The following is a 12,989-nucleotide window of genomic DNA, read 5'->3' as shown; positions in this document are numbered from 1 at the left end:
CAAAATTATGAGAAAAATATAAATGGGTACAATAAATCTTTGAAATTTTTAAAACAATCATTTTCTGCATCAGTACAAAAGTAATATGATTTTAAAATTATTAAAATTTTAAAGTCATGTTTTCTCTGAATTTCTAAACTTTTATATTAATTAGATTCAGAAGACAAAAAGTCTAAATTGTGCATTGAAATTAAAAAATTATGATTAAAATGGAGGTAAATGGTTTAAACTTTGTCTTAAGTCACCATGATGAGAGAAAAAAAAAAAGTCGAATTTAAACAGTAAGCCTCACAGACTAACAGCATGATGTATGTCCCTCTGAAAACCACATCTGCCAACCAAATGACTCTGTGCATTTACTGCAGCTCTGAACTGAGGGCAGCACACTGGAAAATGTATCAAAGCAGACATGTGGCACTCTCACACATAAAAACCAAAGCAGAGCTTTATGAGCACTTTGAGAATATGCTTTTATTAACAAACACACATAACGCTTATTAAACAAGTCGCATTAAGTAAAAGATATAAAACACATAAACATTTCAGTCCAACTTTAGAGACTTTGTGAAATTTGAACTGTTTCAGTGTCTCTGATCTTTGCTGCAGCACCTCAGCAGAGACTTCAGTCCTGCAGCTCCGAGAGCAGAAACAGCCTCACATTTGCATTTATTATCTGCAGTTTGATGTGAGCTGTGATGCAAAAACTCAGCCTCTAGAGGATGCTAGTGTACCTTTTGACTTCACAATTTTTTCAGTTTGTACAAACAGATTTTTTTTTCATATTAAAACAATAAATATAATGCATACAAAAAGTCCATCCATGAAATAAAATTAAGAAAAAACTGTCAGCTTGTAACTCACATTGCCCCTTAATATAAGAACGTTTTTTGTTTCGCTTTGTTTTTGTGGACCCACTGTAAAATAATAACTTTAGAAATAAAGGTATGTTCTTGAATGGGGAAAATCTATAGTGAAAAGAAAAAAAAAAAAAAAAAAGCAGGACATATTTCGGGTATTCAATGATTTATCTATCATAAAACTAAAAATAAAACAAGAAATATTAATACTTTGTCTATCAAAAAAATTTTATACATTACAACTTATTTATATGGTCAAATAAAAGACAAAAAAATTTTATCAGCAGAAAAAGACATGTATTTTCTTTCTGCTCATGGGCACAAACGCACCATTATTTATTTTGTTGTTATTCATGTAATACTCCGCTCACCCAGGAGAGGCCCAGGAGAGGCCCAGCAGAGATCCCGGCTCATTTGGCTTTCCAGTTCATCCCAAAGATGTTGGATGAGGTTGAAATCAGAGCTCAAGTTCTTCTGCACCCAAACAGGGAAAAACATTTATGGAGTTTTCTACAGTCCCTAAATTGTAAGATTTCACTACACTGCAGCCACACAGCCCGGCACACACAGTGTAACTATACCACACATAATACTTTAACCTGTCATAAAATATCATACTGAGTTAAATAAATGTACTGGGAAAGGTAGAGACTAAACATGAACGCGCTGGTACACTCTGGCCTGTCTCACACATGGTTGCGTCTCTCGCTGAGGGTGCCGGACGTCCTCGTTTGGCACTCGGAGCTGCAGATGGAGACGAGCGCGCTGCTCTCTCAGTGATCAGTGTGTTTGTACTGCAGGCTCGTCCCATGGTGGAGGGGCAGCATGCTGTTAGAGAGAGAGCCAGAGTAACACCAGCAGCACAGACAGGACTGCAGAGAGAGAGACAGACAGACAGACGGGGAGTCAAAGTCCAGCCATTTTAATGAGGTAATGCTGTTACAGCAAGAGAGAGCAATTCAAAAGAACACAGAGAGCCACATCCTACTCTCACAGTCCCACAGGTGCAGGTTGACTGGAGAAGCCGGGGATCGAACCGCCAACCATCTGGTTGGTAGACGACCCAGATCTATTTAGGTCTATAATTTTATCCATGCAACAAGATCATACTGTTATTTTAATTATTGAGAATGTAAGTTCCACATAATCATAAACACCCAGCAGCAGAGCACTCACATGTGGCAAAAGATTTACACTTATTTGTGTTATAATAGCAGGCTAATTTATACTCTGCAGGCCGTGCCAACTTCATCACAGACACAGACTCTTTTTGGTCACAAAGTGCTCAAAAATGGCTCTTTTGGTAGGAAAGGTGATTTTTCAGAGTTGCACGACCGTTCAGTGACCTCATAGGTTGTGATTGCAGGCATGTTTTACAGCCAATAACTATATTTTCAAATGAAATTAAGAGGCCTCTAGTGCTACATAAATAAATAATGTAAATAATGCGTTCGGTTTTCGCCGGCAAATTCCAAAGAAAAACGGAAATATGGACTTTTCTGGTTTCTGAAAGGTTTATGGGGACTAAATGGCATTAGATAACACAGGAGAAGTTTAAACATTAAATGAATAGACTGACTTGAGCATTCAAAGTGTTTATACAACAGGTTCATTCATGCTGTACAAGCACTTCAGGATTTGCACAAGGACACTTTGGTATGCAGACTGGAGCAGTCAGGGACTGAACCAGCAACCATTCGATTAGTAGGTGACCTGCTGCACCTCCTGAGCTACAGCCACACCGCACACTGACTCGACACACAAAGCCACGTGTAGGAGCGCTCGTTTTGGAAGCGCTCATGTGGATCATTTTGGAACAAACGACTGGCATTGTCGTTCAGAGGACGTGTGATTTTAAATTTGCTCATTTGCTACAAAAAGCATCAGCATGAGGCGCGGTTCTTCTCTTATCGGGTCTCTGGTCAAAAAATAGTCGTCTGAGGAGAAAAAAAAAGTTTGCTTTCAGAGGAACATTATCAGCTTTTCTCGAGAAACAAGTGTCTGTGTTGGTCTTAAAAGTCATCAGCTGAAGTATGAACGTTGCTCCAAGTTCGCTCACGATGAGCAGTCTGACCTTTATGTGCTAATTTGGTGGAGTGGCCCTTTAAACCATCATGTAGCTGTTCACTTCCCACAAGTCTCTTATCAAAGGTCATGACCTTTCCCTGTTTAGACATCTCCCCGTTCACTCTGTCCTCAAAACAATTCTAGTCTGAGGACATCTGATAAGACTCTGTTATATTTGTCTCACGCCCTTTGACCCCATGACCTCGTTGTGATGCTATGCTGGCTCAGAGAGAAACATATTTTCAGCTGTTTAGATTAAAAACTTGCTCTCACTCTCAAGCACAGCAGTCCAGTGTTTACCTTGAAGCAGCTTTTGAACTTCTTGGACACGAAGAAGAGGATTATGGGATTGATGCAGGAGTTGATGGTGGCCATGTTGATGCCGATGTAGTCGAGGACCAACAGGAAGCTACAAAATGAAGACAGGAGGTGACAGCATGTAAGCCACAGCCACAAAAAAGGAAAAAAAAAGCATGAAAGGTTTGTTTCCTGTGCGTGATGCTTTGCCCACTTTAGGAATTCACATCGCTGCTGGTTGCTGTGGTCATAGATCATCTTCTTCAGCAGGTGACCCAGATGAAGAGGAAACCAGCACAGAGCGAAGATCAGCACCAGGCAGAACACGACTTTAGCTACTTCTCTCCGCTGCAGACAGGACTTTGCATCAGAAGCTTGTTTTTCGTGTTAAAGATAAATAACTCCTATTTCTGTGTCGGTGCTCACCTGCTTGAGGTGCTCGGTCAGCGAGATCTTCAGACTTTCTTTCTCGTGTTGGAGCATCTCATGGGTCATGAGGCTGTAGAAAACGGCTGAGCAGGCCAGAGGGATGCAGAAGTAGAAACCAAGACACCACCAGTCCTTTGATTTGATGTAGAACTAGAAACCACAGAAATAAATGGATTAGCGATGGTTTTCTGTGGGCAAACGCGCAGCGGACACCCACAGAAAACCCTCACTGGCCCCTGCTGAGGGGTAGTTTTACCCCCATCAAGGTTTTTCTGTGGGCAACTCTTAGGCTTGAATTAGACGGGAAATTTTGGTGTGTTTGGTATCTGACATGGAGAATGAGGTTTACTCCATTCATGGTTCTGCTGGTCGCACTAACTTTGCTCTTCTCTCTCAGAGATTCAGGAAAAGGAGGAGCCCGTTTAACAGCAGCTGGCTAATGAATCAAACGAGTGTGTGTGGATACATTTCCTGGTGAGTCAGTCAGCTTTCAGTTCCCAGCATGTTAGAAGTGATCCATCTATAAATCCTGTTTGTTGAAATGCTGCAGGAAGCGTGCGCTACCAGGCCGAATATAAACTTCTCCATGTGGGAGAATGCAACGTTAGCATGACCCAAGCCCACGGCCACATTAATGGGAAATAAACTGGGTTAAAATAAACCAGAATTATCCTTTAATAAACCCGTGTGAACATGTTCTGCTCTCTAAACTGTGCTCTCTCTTTGGTATTTTGTTTTTGAGCTCAGCCGCTTTGTTATGTCAAAGATTCAGTTTTAATATACAAACAATAATACAGAGTCACTCTAAAGACTGATGGCCAGTCAGCTGACCCAGGCTCAGATTCGAGTGCCCGGGCTGTTTGTTTGTGCCACTCATGACCTGGAGATATAAACAGGAAATGTTGTCCTAAATGGTCTGAGTTAAAGAGACCTCACCCAGAGACACAACAACCAACAGTTCGTGGAAATGCAGCAAAGTGGCCACTTAGTTTCCATCCGTGGAGACCAGTCACCTGAAAGTGGCGTCAGGATTAAACCCTCTGTTCTGCTTCATGTTTTTACACATTATCTGTTAAACTGTAGTACTGGAGTCACCTCACAGGAAGGACCGATGCCTAGATGAGAGAAGCTTCATGACAGAACGCTGTTTGTGAGTATAATAAGGACCTAAAAGCTCCACACCACATTAAAATGTTTCCTAACAGGAGAAAAACAAGTCAGAGTCTCATGAGAGCTTCTGAAATCTTTAAAAGGGTGTACAGTAGCAGCCAGCAGTCAGTTAGGAGGCTCAAATATTTATCAGATGTTGGCATAAACACACACACGCACACATATAATAGCTCTGTGTGCAGACTCACTTCCAGGAAGGGTGAGCTCCTGTGTGACATCATGCAGACATTGAAGGTCTGGTTGTTGTACGTGGAGGTGATCATGGTGAAGCTGATGGCTTCTGGCACAGCCAGCGTCACCGACAGCAACCAGATCACCGCAATCTCTGCCGCTGTTACCGTGGGGATACCCGTGCCCTGCACCCGTGACCAAGATGCCACAGCGCGGTACCTGGATGCAAGGTGGTATAGTTACTTCCCTTATTAGACAAATTATAGCTTCACTCATTCAGTTTTAGCCACCTGACAGGTGTCTTATGAAGGGTTGTCAGGATAGTAAAACGTGTGTGTGTGTGTTACCTGTCCACACTCAGCGCACACAGGCTGAGGACGGTGATGCCGACTGAAGCTTTCTGCACAAAGGGAACCAGCTTGCAGAGGAACAGACCAAAATTATTGTCAGCAAAGGGCCACCTCATCGCCAAGACCTGCACACACAGACACACAAACCAACAACAGAGTTTTAAAATAGTGTGTGTGTGTGTGTGTGTGTTTGTGCAATCACAGTCAGTAGGATATTTTGGGCTGTTATCAGTAGAAACACTCTGCTTCCTGATAGAGACACTCAGCTAGAGCTAGGAAGCTGTTTTGTTCCCCATCATGCTGTTTGAGTTGCAGCTACCCAGGTCACAAATATTAAACCTCTTGACATCTTCACATGTAAGCTTAGAGTTGGGCTTTGGTTTGATTTTAGCTACATCCTGAGCAGGCAAGTTTCCAGAAAAACTTGTGCTTCCTTCTCGCTTCCCTTCATCGGCTTCCAGTAAATTTTTGAGCTAATTTTAAAAGCCTTCCAAGGCCAGAATCCTGCTGGCATCCCAGATCTACTGAGACCTCATTCCAGCAGCCAACCTCTCCCATCCTCTGATTAGAGCCTTTTAAATGTTCTGCTCTTTTGAGCTTGTAGCACTTGAACTTTGCACAGCCTTTCTCAGCCCGTCAGTTTGGCTGAATCAGTGGTTTATTTTAAATCTCTGCTGAAAACTCATTTTTAAAGGTTAGATGTTTTGCAACAGCAGTTTGATTTAGTGCTTTCAAGTCGGTGGACTAGGAAAGCCATCGAGATGTTAAGTGGTTTAATACATACAAACTGAAGTCCTATACCTTATAAACATACCTTATAGACAGTCAGTGGCATGACTATTGTGATGTATATCAGGTCCCCCAGGGCGAGGCTGGCTATGAGAGCATTGGGTCCATTTCTCATGCTTTTATTTTGGTAGATAATCCTCAGCAGGGTGGCATTGCCGATGATCCCCACAACAAAGATCAAACAGGACAGCACCGAGTTGATGTACCTGAAGGTCACTTTCATTTTCACATCAGTCAAGCAGCGAACCACCGTAGATGAGTTGGAGGAAGGTTCTTTGTGTTGCTTCAGCTTGTGGGAGCGTGGCTTTCTGTGACCGTTTTTCAACGGTGACGAGATATTCTTTGCCTTCTCTTGCAAGTGATGCAGGTCTAGTTCTAGAGGTTGGTCAGTGCTGTGGAAGCCAGGCAGGTCCGACATCACCAGATCCGAGAGAGCGGGCTCTGGTGTGAAATTATGATGGCAGCCAGCTGGACTAACAAACACGAAACACCAGACAACCAGCAACAGGATGAACCCAAAGGGCATGGAGAGAATTTTGTGTCCCATCCTGGAACCCTTTATTGAATCCACTGCTGTGACTGCAGAAACACTAACGGGCTGCTTCTTCTGAACCAGGACCTGTACACAAAGTGAGAAAATTTAGAGCAGAATTTGGAGACAGCAGTTATCTCCAGGACTTTCTATAGCTTGGGAACCACTTCCAGAAGATCCCAGTTTGGAGGCCGCTCTAGTCCAGGAACCTTTTCAAAAAAGTTCTCAATGCTGGGACTCCGGAATCACAACTGCTGGAAGTTTTAAGGTTGACCTGAGGATGGACCAGAAAATGTCTGAGGTCCTCAGATGAATCTTCAGTTTTTGCTCTGTGAAGATGGTAATATGTAAACATAATGCAACAGATTAGTACAGACCACTTTGAGTATTTTGGATATATTTGAAAGTATTAATGTTCTATTAACTTTTGGCTAGATGTTTCTACATGTGAGATAATTCAGTGAAGTTACAATTTTCAAATTTCAGTTCCTCTAGTGGCCACTTGAGGCTGACTCCAAAGATGAGTCATGCCCATAGACTTCCATGTTAAAATGTCCAACTTTACAGCATGTTCAGTGTTTACAGCCTGGCACCAAAACCAGTTTTGGCCTCCATGGATAGTTTCCTTCTTCATAACAACTGCAAGGTGGGTGGTTCTTTTTATGACTTGATTCTGGATAATCTGACTCACTGAACCGGACATTTTCATTGTGTTTGGTGCCTTCTGCATTTTTAATGGTAAAATCTGACAAATAATATGGTTTATTATTTCCAGATTAAATATTTTTGCATTGTCTGTCTTATTGAATAAACAAACTTTGACTTAAAGTGCATGAATGTGGCAAGAGAGTCTGTAACCATAACTGTAGAAAAGATAACAAAAAACACAGTTATTGATATTATGTGCATTATTGGCAGGACATTTCCTTTTTTTTTTTATTTTAAAGTTATTGTTAAAACATTGCCGTCATCACACCCCTCAGCAAACTGATTCCCACAGCCTGTCTAACTTTAAATCATCTTTACTGGCAATGTTTCAATACTAGACCATCAGGCAAAGGGTTACTAACAGTCAGAGGTCATGATGTAAAGGACAGCAGTCAAATGCAGCCGTTCTGCCACCATCAAAAAGGTTAACACTGCAGACGCTCTCACAAGAGAGTTTCAGTTCCTGGTTGTAAACAAAGGTCAATAAATTCATAAGAAACAGATTTCTGCTCTAAACCTTCATCGGGCAAATCTTAAGCTGCAGTCACACAAGCCAATAATCACAGCAGAGCAGAGCATGTAATAGTCCCGCTGGTCCACTGTGTGGATGTCACCCTTTGCCTGTAAACGTACTCCTGAATTTTGAATTTTTCAATAAAACATGAAAGATTAAAGCTCAATAAAAAACAGATTACATATAAAAGTGAACTTGCAGGGATGCTTTAGTATGGTGAGTGAAATCATTTTTTAAAGTAAACCTTTATGATAAATACAAACAGAGCTCGGGGCCCAGAAATATTCATCCCTGCTGATCCTGGTGTGGAGATGTGGTTACTTTAATTGCACCCACAGGTAGACCTCACATATAAGAATAATACAATAAAGTGAAAAACTGATGCCGGCATTACAAGGAGTTAAAAGTACTTCTAGATCATAAAGCGTTCGAACACTGTCTTTGTTTTCTACACGTGAAGCTTTTGTGTCCTCACAGATCCGCTGTGATCAATACGAGGATCACAGACTCACCAGATGTGGAAATACAGATGTTACTGAAGACATTTCAGTAACGTGTATTTCTAGACTGTATCTGTACTTTAAGATTCAACATTCAAAGCTTTATTGTCATATGCACAATGAAGAAGCATTGTTTCCCTGTACAATGAAATTTTTACTTTGCTGCCCACACTGGATGTCAAAATACCAAAAATAGATAAAATAGATAAAATTAAGCATGTAATAAAAATAAATATAACTCTCGAAGAATAACAAGTTATGTACATTGTGCATATATCGTATGTTGGACACACAGATTATCAAGAGATAGTTTTAATAGTTCACCCAGCTGAGGTCAGACTCAGTTGTATGTGGCTCATGAACTACAGTAAGTTTGACTCTTCAGTCCTAAACCATGTAAAAACAGACGTGTTGAAAGGATGGACCATCAGTCAGTGTCAGTAAGATATAAAGAGCCTAGAATATCACAATAAACTACTAGCTCAAAATTCAAATATACATCTGTATAAATATTATGCAAAATGAAAAGAAGCTGAAAAAATTCACCTGTTTGAGGTTTTCTGTCTTCTTCTATCACTTCCCCTTAAAATAAATCCTCCAAACTCCTCAGTGGAAGAAGAAGAAGAGTTCACTCTGCTCAAACTAACGTCAGACTGGCAGAGCTCAGTTGTTACTTCCTCACTCTCTCTTTATCTCTCTCACTGTGATTGCTGTAAGGGCTCGAGCATCCCCCTCCTCTCTTATCTCCCCTCCTCCTTTCTCCTCGCCCCGATCATTCGCCGCCCTTCTCCCCTCTTTCCTCCTCTCTCCTTCCCCGCTGTCAGTGGGTTCCAGTGGAACATCTCATAAAGAAGACATGAAGCCTTTTACCGTCTGCGAGCGTAACTGAAACCGAGCCAAGTTTCCCACTTAAGAGTTCGTTGATAAAACAATGTTGTGGAAATTGAAGCTGTAAAAATTTACGACTGCGTCACGAGCGTTTGAACACGGGCTCCAGAGTCAGTTTATTACAGCACACAGAGCTTAAAGTTAATCTCTGAAGCATTTTACTGACTGATTCAAACAGTAATTCAGCAGAGGATCCACTCCAGCGTCAGCTCACATGTCTTCACAGCCATTAGAGGAACATATTGGAAACATATCAGGAAGGTTTACAGTGTTTTTTAAGTTTTATGGGTGAGAAACCTGTTTGAGCTGTAACAGTCTCAGCAGTTACTGATTAATTAACTGATTTATTAAATGGGAATGCCACAGTTCAGTTCAATGCTCAGACAAACAGACTGGGAGTCACTTCTACACTTACTGTAGAACCACGAAGTACTGAGAACTGGACTCAAACATGACATCTGCACACCAGAATGAAGACAGCCTGTGCTCGGGGGTCTGTCGGTGCAGCGGCTCAAGGTTTGAGGCCTTTGTTCCTCGTGTGCTTGTAGCAGTATTTCCTCCTGCAGTTATAGTTACAGATTGACTAGAACATCCCAACACACACAAACAAATGTGTGACTGAATAATAACATATGGGTATCTAATTCTGCACCTTAAAAGGTTCATTTTTGTATCAGTACAAAATTGTATGGTTCCAGTTAGAGTGGCCGTGATCACTTTATGTGGGACTGATCAGCACTGATCGCTCCAGGTTACAGAAGTAAACACAAGAGTCTCACAAGAAGCTGTGAATGTATTTCTGCTGAGACCCAGAGACGATCAGCACACAGAAGAGCAGCTGAAATATCAGCACTGAAAACGCTCATTGCAGTGGAGGAAAGGCTCCTTCACAGTCCCGATGTCACACCATGCTGTTACCTGCGTGAGCTCAGATCTCTTTCATAAGGTAGACCTGGCCAATGAACAGCCACACAACTCAAAAATGCAACAAATACAACATAATATACAAACACCCACAGCTTAAAGCACTAGTAGCCTCTCAAGATAAACATGTACACGATTGCATTCTTTATGATGTTTTAAATTCACAAAGATGTGTTTAAGTGTAGGTCTGTCTGCAGACGGGTCACTGGGTTATCTCAAAATGTTCAACTTAACTTAAAATTCTGAGAAAATAACCTGAAATCTTGTGATCATGAGCCTCCATCTCACCCTGTCCACCAACCCTCTGCATGTCCTCCATCACTGCATCCATGAATCTTCTCTGTGCTCTTCCTCTTTTCCTCCTGCCTGGCATCTTCATTACAATCCAATATATCCACTATCCCTCCTCTGCATGTCCCTCAGCCATCTCAGCCTCGCCTCTCTACATTATGGTCAGCTGAAGCTGAGCGTGTGCAGTGTGGAGGTAGGGAGGACCCAAATCTAGGACACAGGGAGACAAAACGGGGTTTTAACTGAAAGCGAGCTGTTTTGTTGAAAGCTGATGGCATGAACAGTGAAATATAAAATCCAAAACTGAACCAAGAACTAACAAACTGCTATTAAACTGGAAGCTAGAAACCAAATAATAAACACTTGGAGACTAGAAAACACTGAGGCAAAGGGACTAAGAACAGGAAAGGACACATGGGAAGACTGAAACAAGAGGGTGATTAGGGGAAGTGCAGACAGCTGGGTGAAACAGACACAGGTGAACCAAATCACGGGAGATGATGCAACCCTCTCAATTTATCCAGGCTTGGGACCGACACTCGGAGTACACTGGCTTGTACCTCCTTCATACTTCAAGATTTCAATCGACCTCTTACCATTAATAATGTGTCCCACATCCATGTTCTACATTTAGGTTTCTGGGACCTGGTCACAGTAATAGGGTGGTGTAGCATTGAACCCTGAGGGGGTCTTCTGAGTGTGTAGAAAACAGTGATAATAACGGCCTTTAAAAATAAATAAAAAAATCACATTTTTTTCATGGCTCCTCACAGAAAACAAATGATTGTTCTGAGCTCCTAAGTGCTTACTGTTATAGTGTCAGTACACTCAACAATAGCAGCGCGCCCGGGTCACGTCGCGGTTAAACACCTGTGACACACGTGTGTCAGTCTTCCAGCCTTCTGTCTGTCTTTGTGTCTCCGCACAGCTTTGATTTGGCTCTGCTCACTGTGACCTTTGACCCCAGAAAGTTGATGTTGGAGCGAAATCAGCTTTTACGAGAAGTCCGCGTTATCTCAGTCCCTGAGAGTCAGTAGAGATATATGTGTGTGTGTGTGTGTGTGTGTGTGTGTGTGTGTTTTGTTTATTTACGACCATAAACACAGAGATAAACAGATGAAAGCTCTACGTGACTTGAACCATGCAGCCAGATAATGGCTCTTGTTTCTCTGGCACAGATACACATATTACAGTTTGGCTCAGAGCCCAGGCCAGGAGCTGGCAGACCTCTGACCTACATCAGAGGAGAGCGCCTCCTTTATTGTGTGTGCGTGGAGCAGTGTAAGACATATTTGTGTCCAGAGGATCCACTAACTGAGATAAATTGCTGCAAAATGCAAAACTTTACATTCGTAATCTGAACATTTTCTGAGTTACTGCAGAGCTGAAATTTGGTGCTTTTTCAGTTTTCCATTTGTTTCCCAGTGTTTTCAACCCTCATATCATCACAGGTGCAGGAGAAATATCCACATGACATTTTTAGGGCTGAAAAAAAAATCACATTTGGGTCTCTCCATCTCAAATCACCAAATTTCTGGAACATTTTCAGGAACAGAAAAATTCAAGCAATCCATATTTGAGCACGCAGTTATAAAAAAGACAGCTGGTGACAAGATCTGAATGATTCTAACTGCATTTGACAGTAATGAAAAAATAAAACATGGAAAATATGTTTTAATATGAAGTTCTCTGTGACAAAAATGAAGAAAATAATATGTATATCAAGTTTCTACGCAAGCACTTCATACATACTAACTTTATCAGCTGGTTTCCCAGTCATGCATTAGGAATGGTCCTACACTAAAAGGAAAAAGTCAATGAAGACCAAAATAGGAAAAAGTATTTAGTCCAGGATTAGACATAATCCCTGTAAGGGAAACTGGGCCTATATATCTTCATTCTCCTTCAGCACTGTCACATTCACACTCCAGTGAAAGCATCAGGAGCAACTTGAGGTTCAGTATCTTGCCAAAGGATACTTTGGTATGCCACCTGGAGCAGCCAGGGATCAAACCAACAACCCAACGATTACATGACCTGTTTTACCTCCTGAGCTACTTTCCCATTATTCAGCTTTCATTAATGTCATTGATTGGATTGAACAAATGTGACAAGTTGTACCACAAAAACAAAAATGTCAGTAGATACTTTGGTGTCCTCGCCTTCCTTCAGTTACTTAAAGCTTCTGAGCCATGCTCTCGTTCTGGGTTGATACAGGACTCTCTCGTGTGTGGGTCTTTCTGACTGCCCAGATTGAAGACTGGATTTTGGATTTGAATCTTGGCCTGTGTGTCCTGCATTTGGGTCCTCTTCCTCCATCAAGTGGCACTCTTATTAGCATGCAGTTTAAACACTGAACCCTTAGAACAGCATTAACATTTATCTGGGTTTTGATTTTTGGCCACTTTGCTCATCTAAGCCCAATATTCTCTCTCCTTTAGCTCTGTTTATGGTCTTCATCAAAGCCCCATAGCTGCTAAGTGCTCCTCTTTAGCCCTAAGA

At 41.7% G+C, this 12,989-nt stretch overlaps 1 protein-coding gene across 2 annotated transcripts; it reads right to left on the bottom strand.

Moving 5' to 3' along the window:
• Positions 1–481: 481 nt before the first annotated feature.
• On the bottom strand, positions 482–9,068 carry LOC115797322 (endothelin receptor type B-like). Of its 2 annotated transcripts, none has more exons than XM_030753875.1 (8): positions 8,931–9,068; positions 6,156–6,991; positions 5,339–5,466; positions 5,009–5,210; positions 3,648–3,800; positions 3,436–3,569; positions 3,225–3,333; positions 482–1,729 (listed from the first exon to the last, which is right to left on the bottom strand). In XM_030753875.1, exons 2-8 carry the CDS (start codon positions 6,675–6,677, stop codon positions 1,631–1,633), a joined length of 1,347 nt encoding a protein of 448 aa, XP_030609735.1. In that variant the 5' UTR covers positions 6,678–6,991; positions 8,931–9,068; the 3' UTR covers positions 482–1,630. The 2 variants fall into 2 exon arrangements, with proteins under 2 accessions (XP_030609735.1, XP_030609736.1); XM_030753876.1 differs by having other exon boundaries at positions 6,156–6,749; positions 8,931–9,017.
• Between the last annotated feature and the right edge of the window lie 3,921 nt (positions 9,069–12,989).

The sequence above is a fragment of the Archocentrus centrarchus genome, chromosome 18 (genome assembly GCF_007364275.1).
Source record: "Archocentrus centrarchus isolate MPI-CPG fArcCen1 chromosome 18, fArcCen1, whole genome shotgun sequence".
NCBI classification, from domain to species: Eukaryota; Metazoa; Chordata; class Actinopteri; order Cichliformes; family Cichlidae; genus Archocentrus; species Archocentrus centrarchus.
This window is presented reverse-complemented; position numbering and strand designations above follow the sequence as displayed.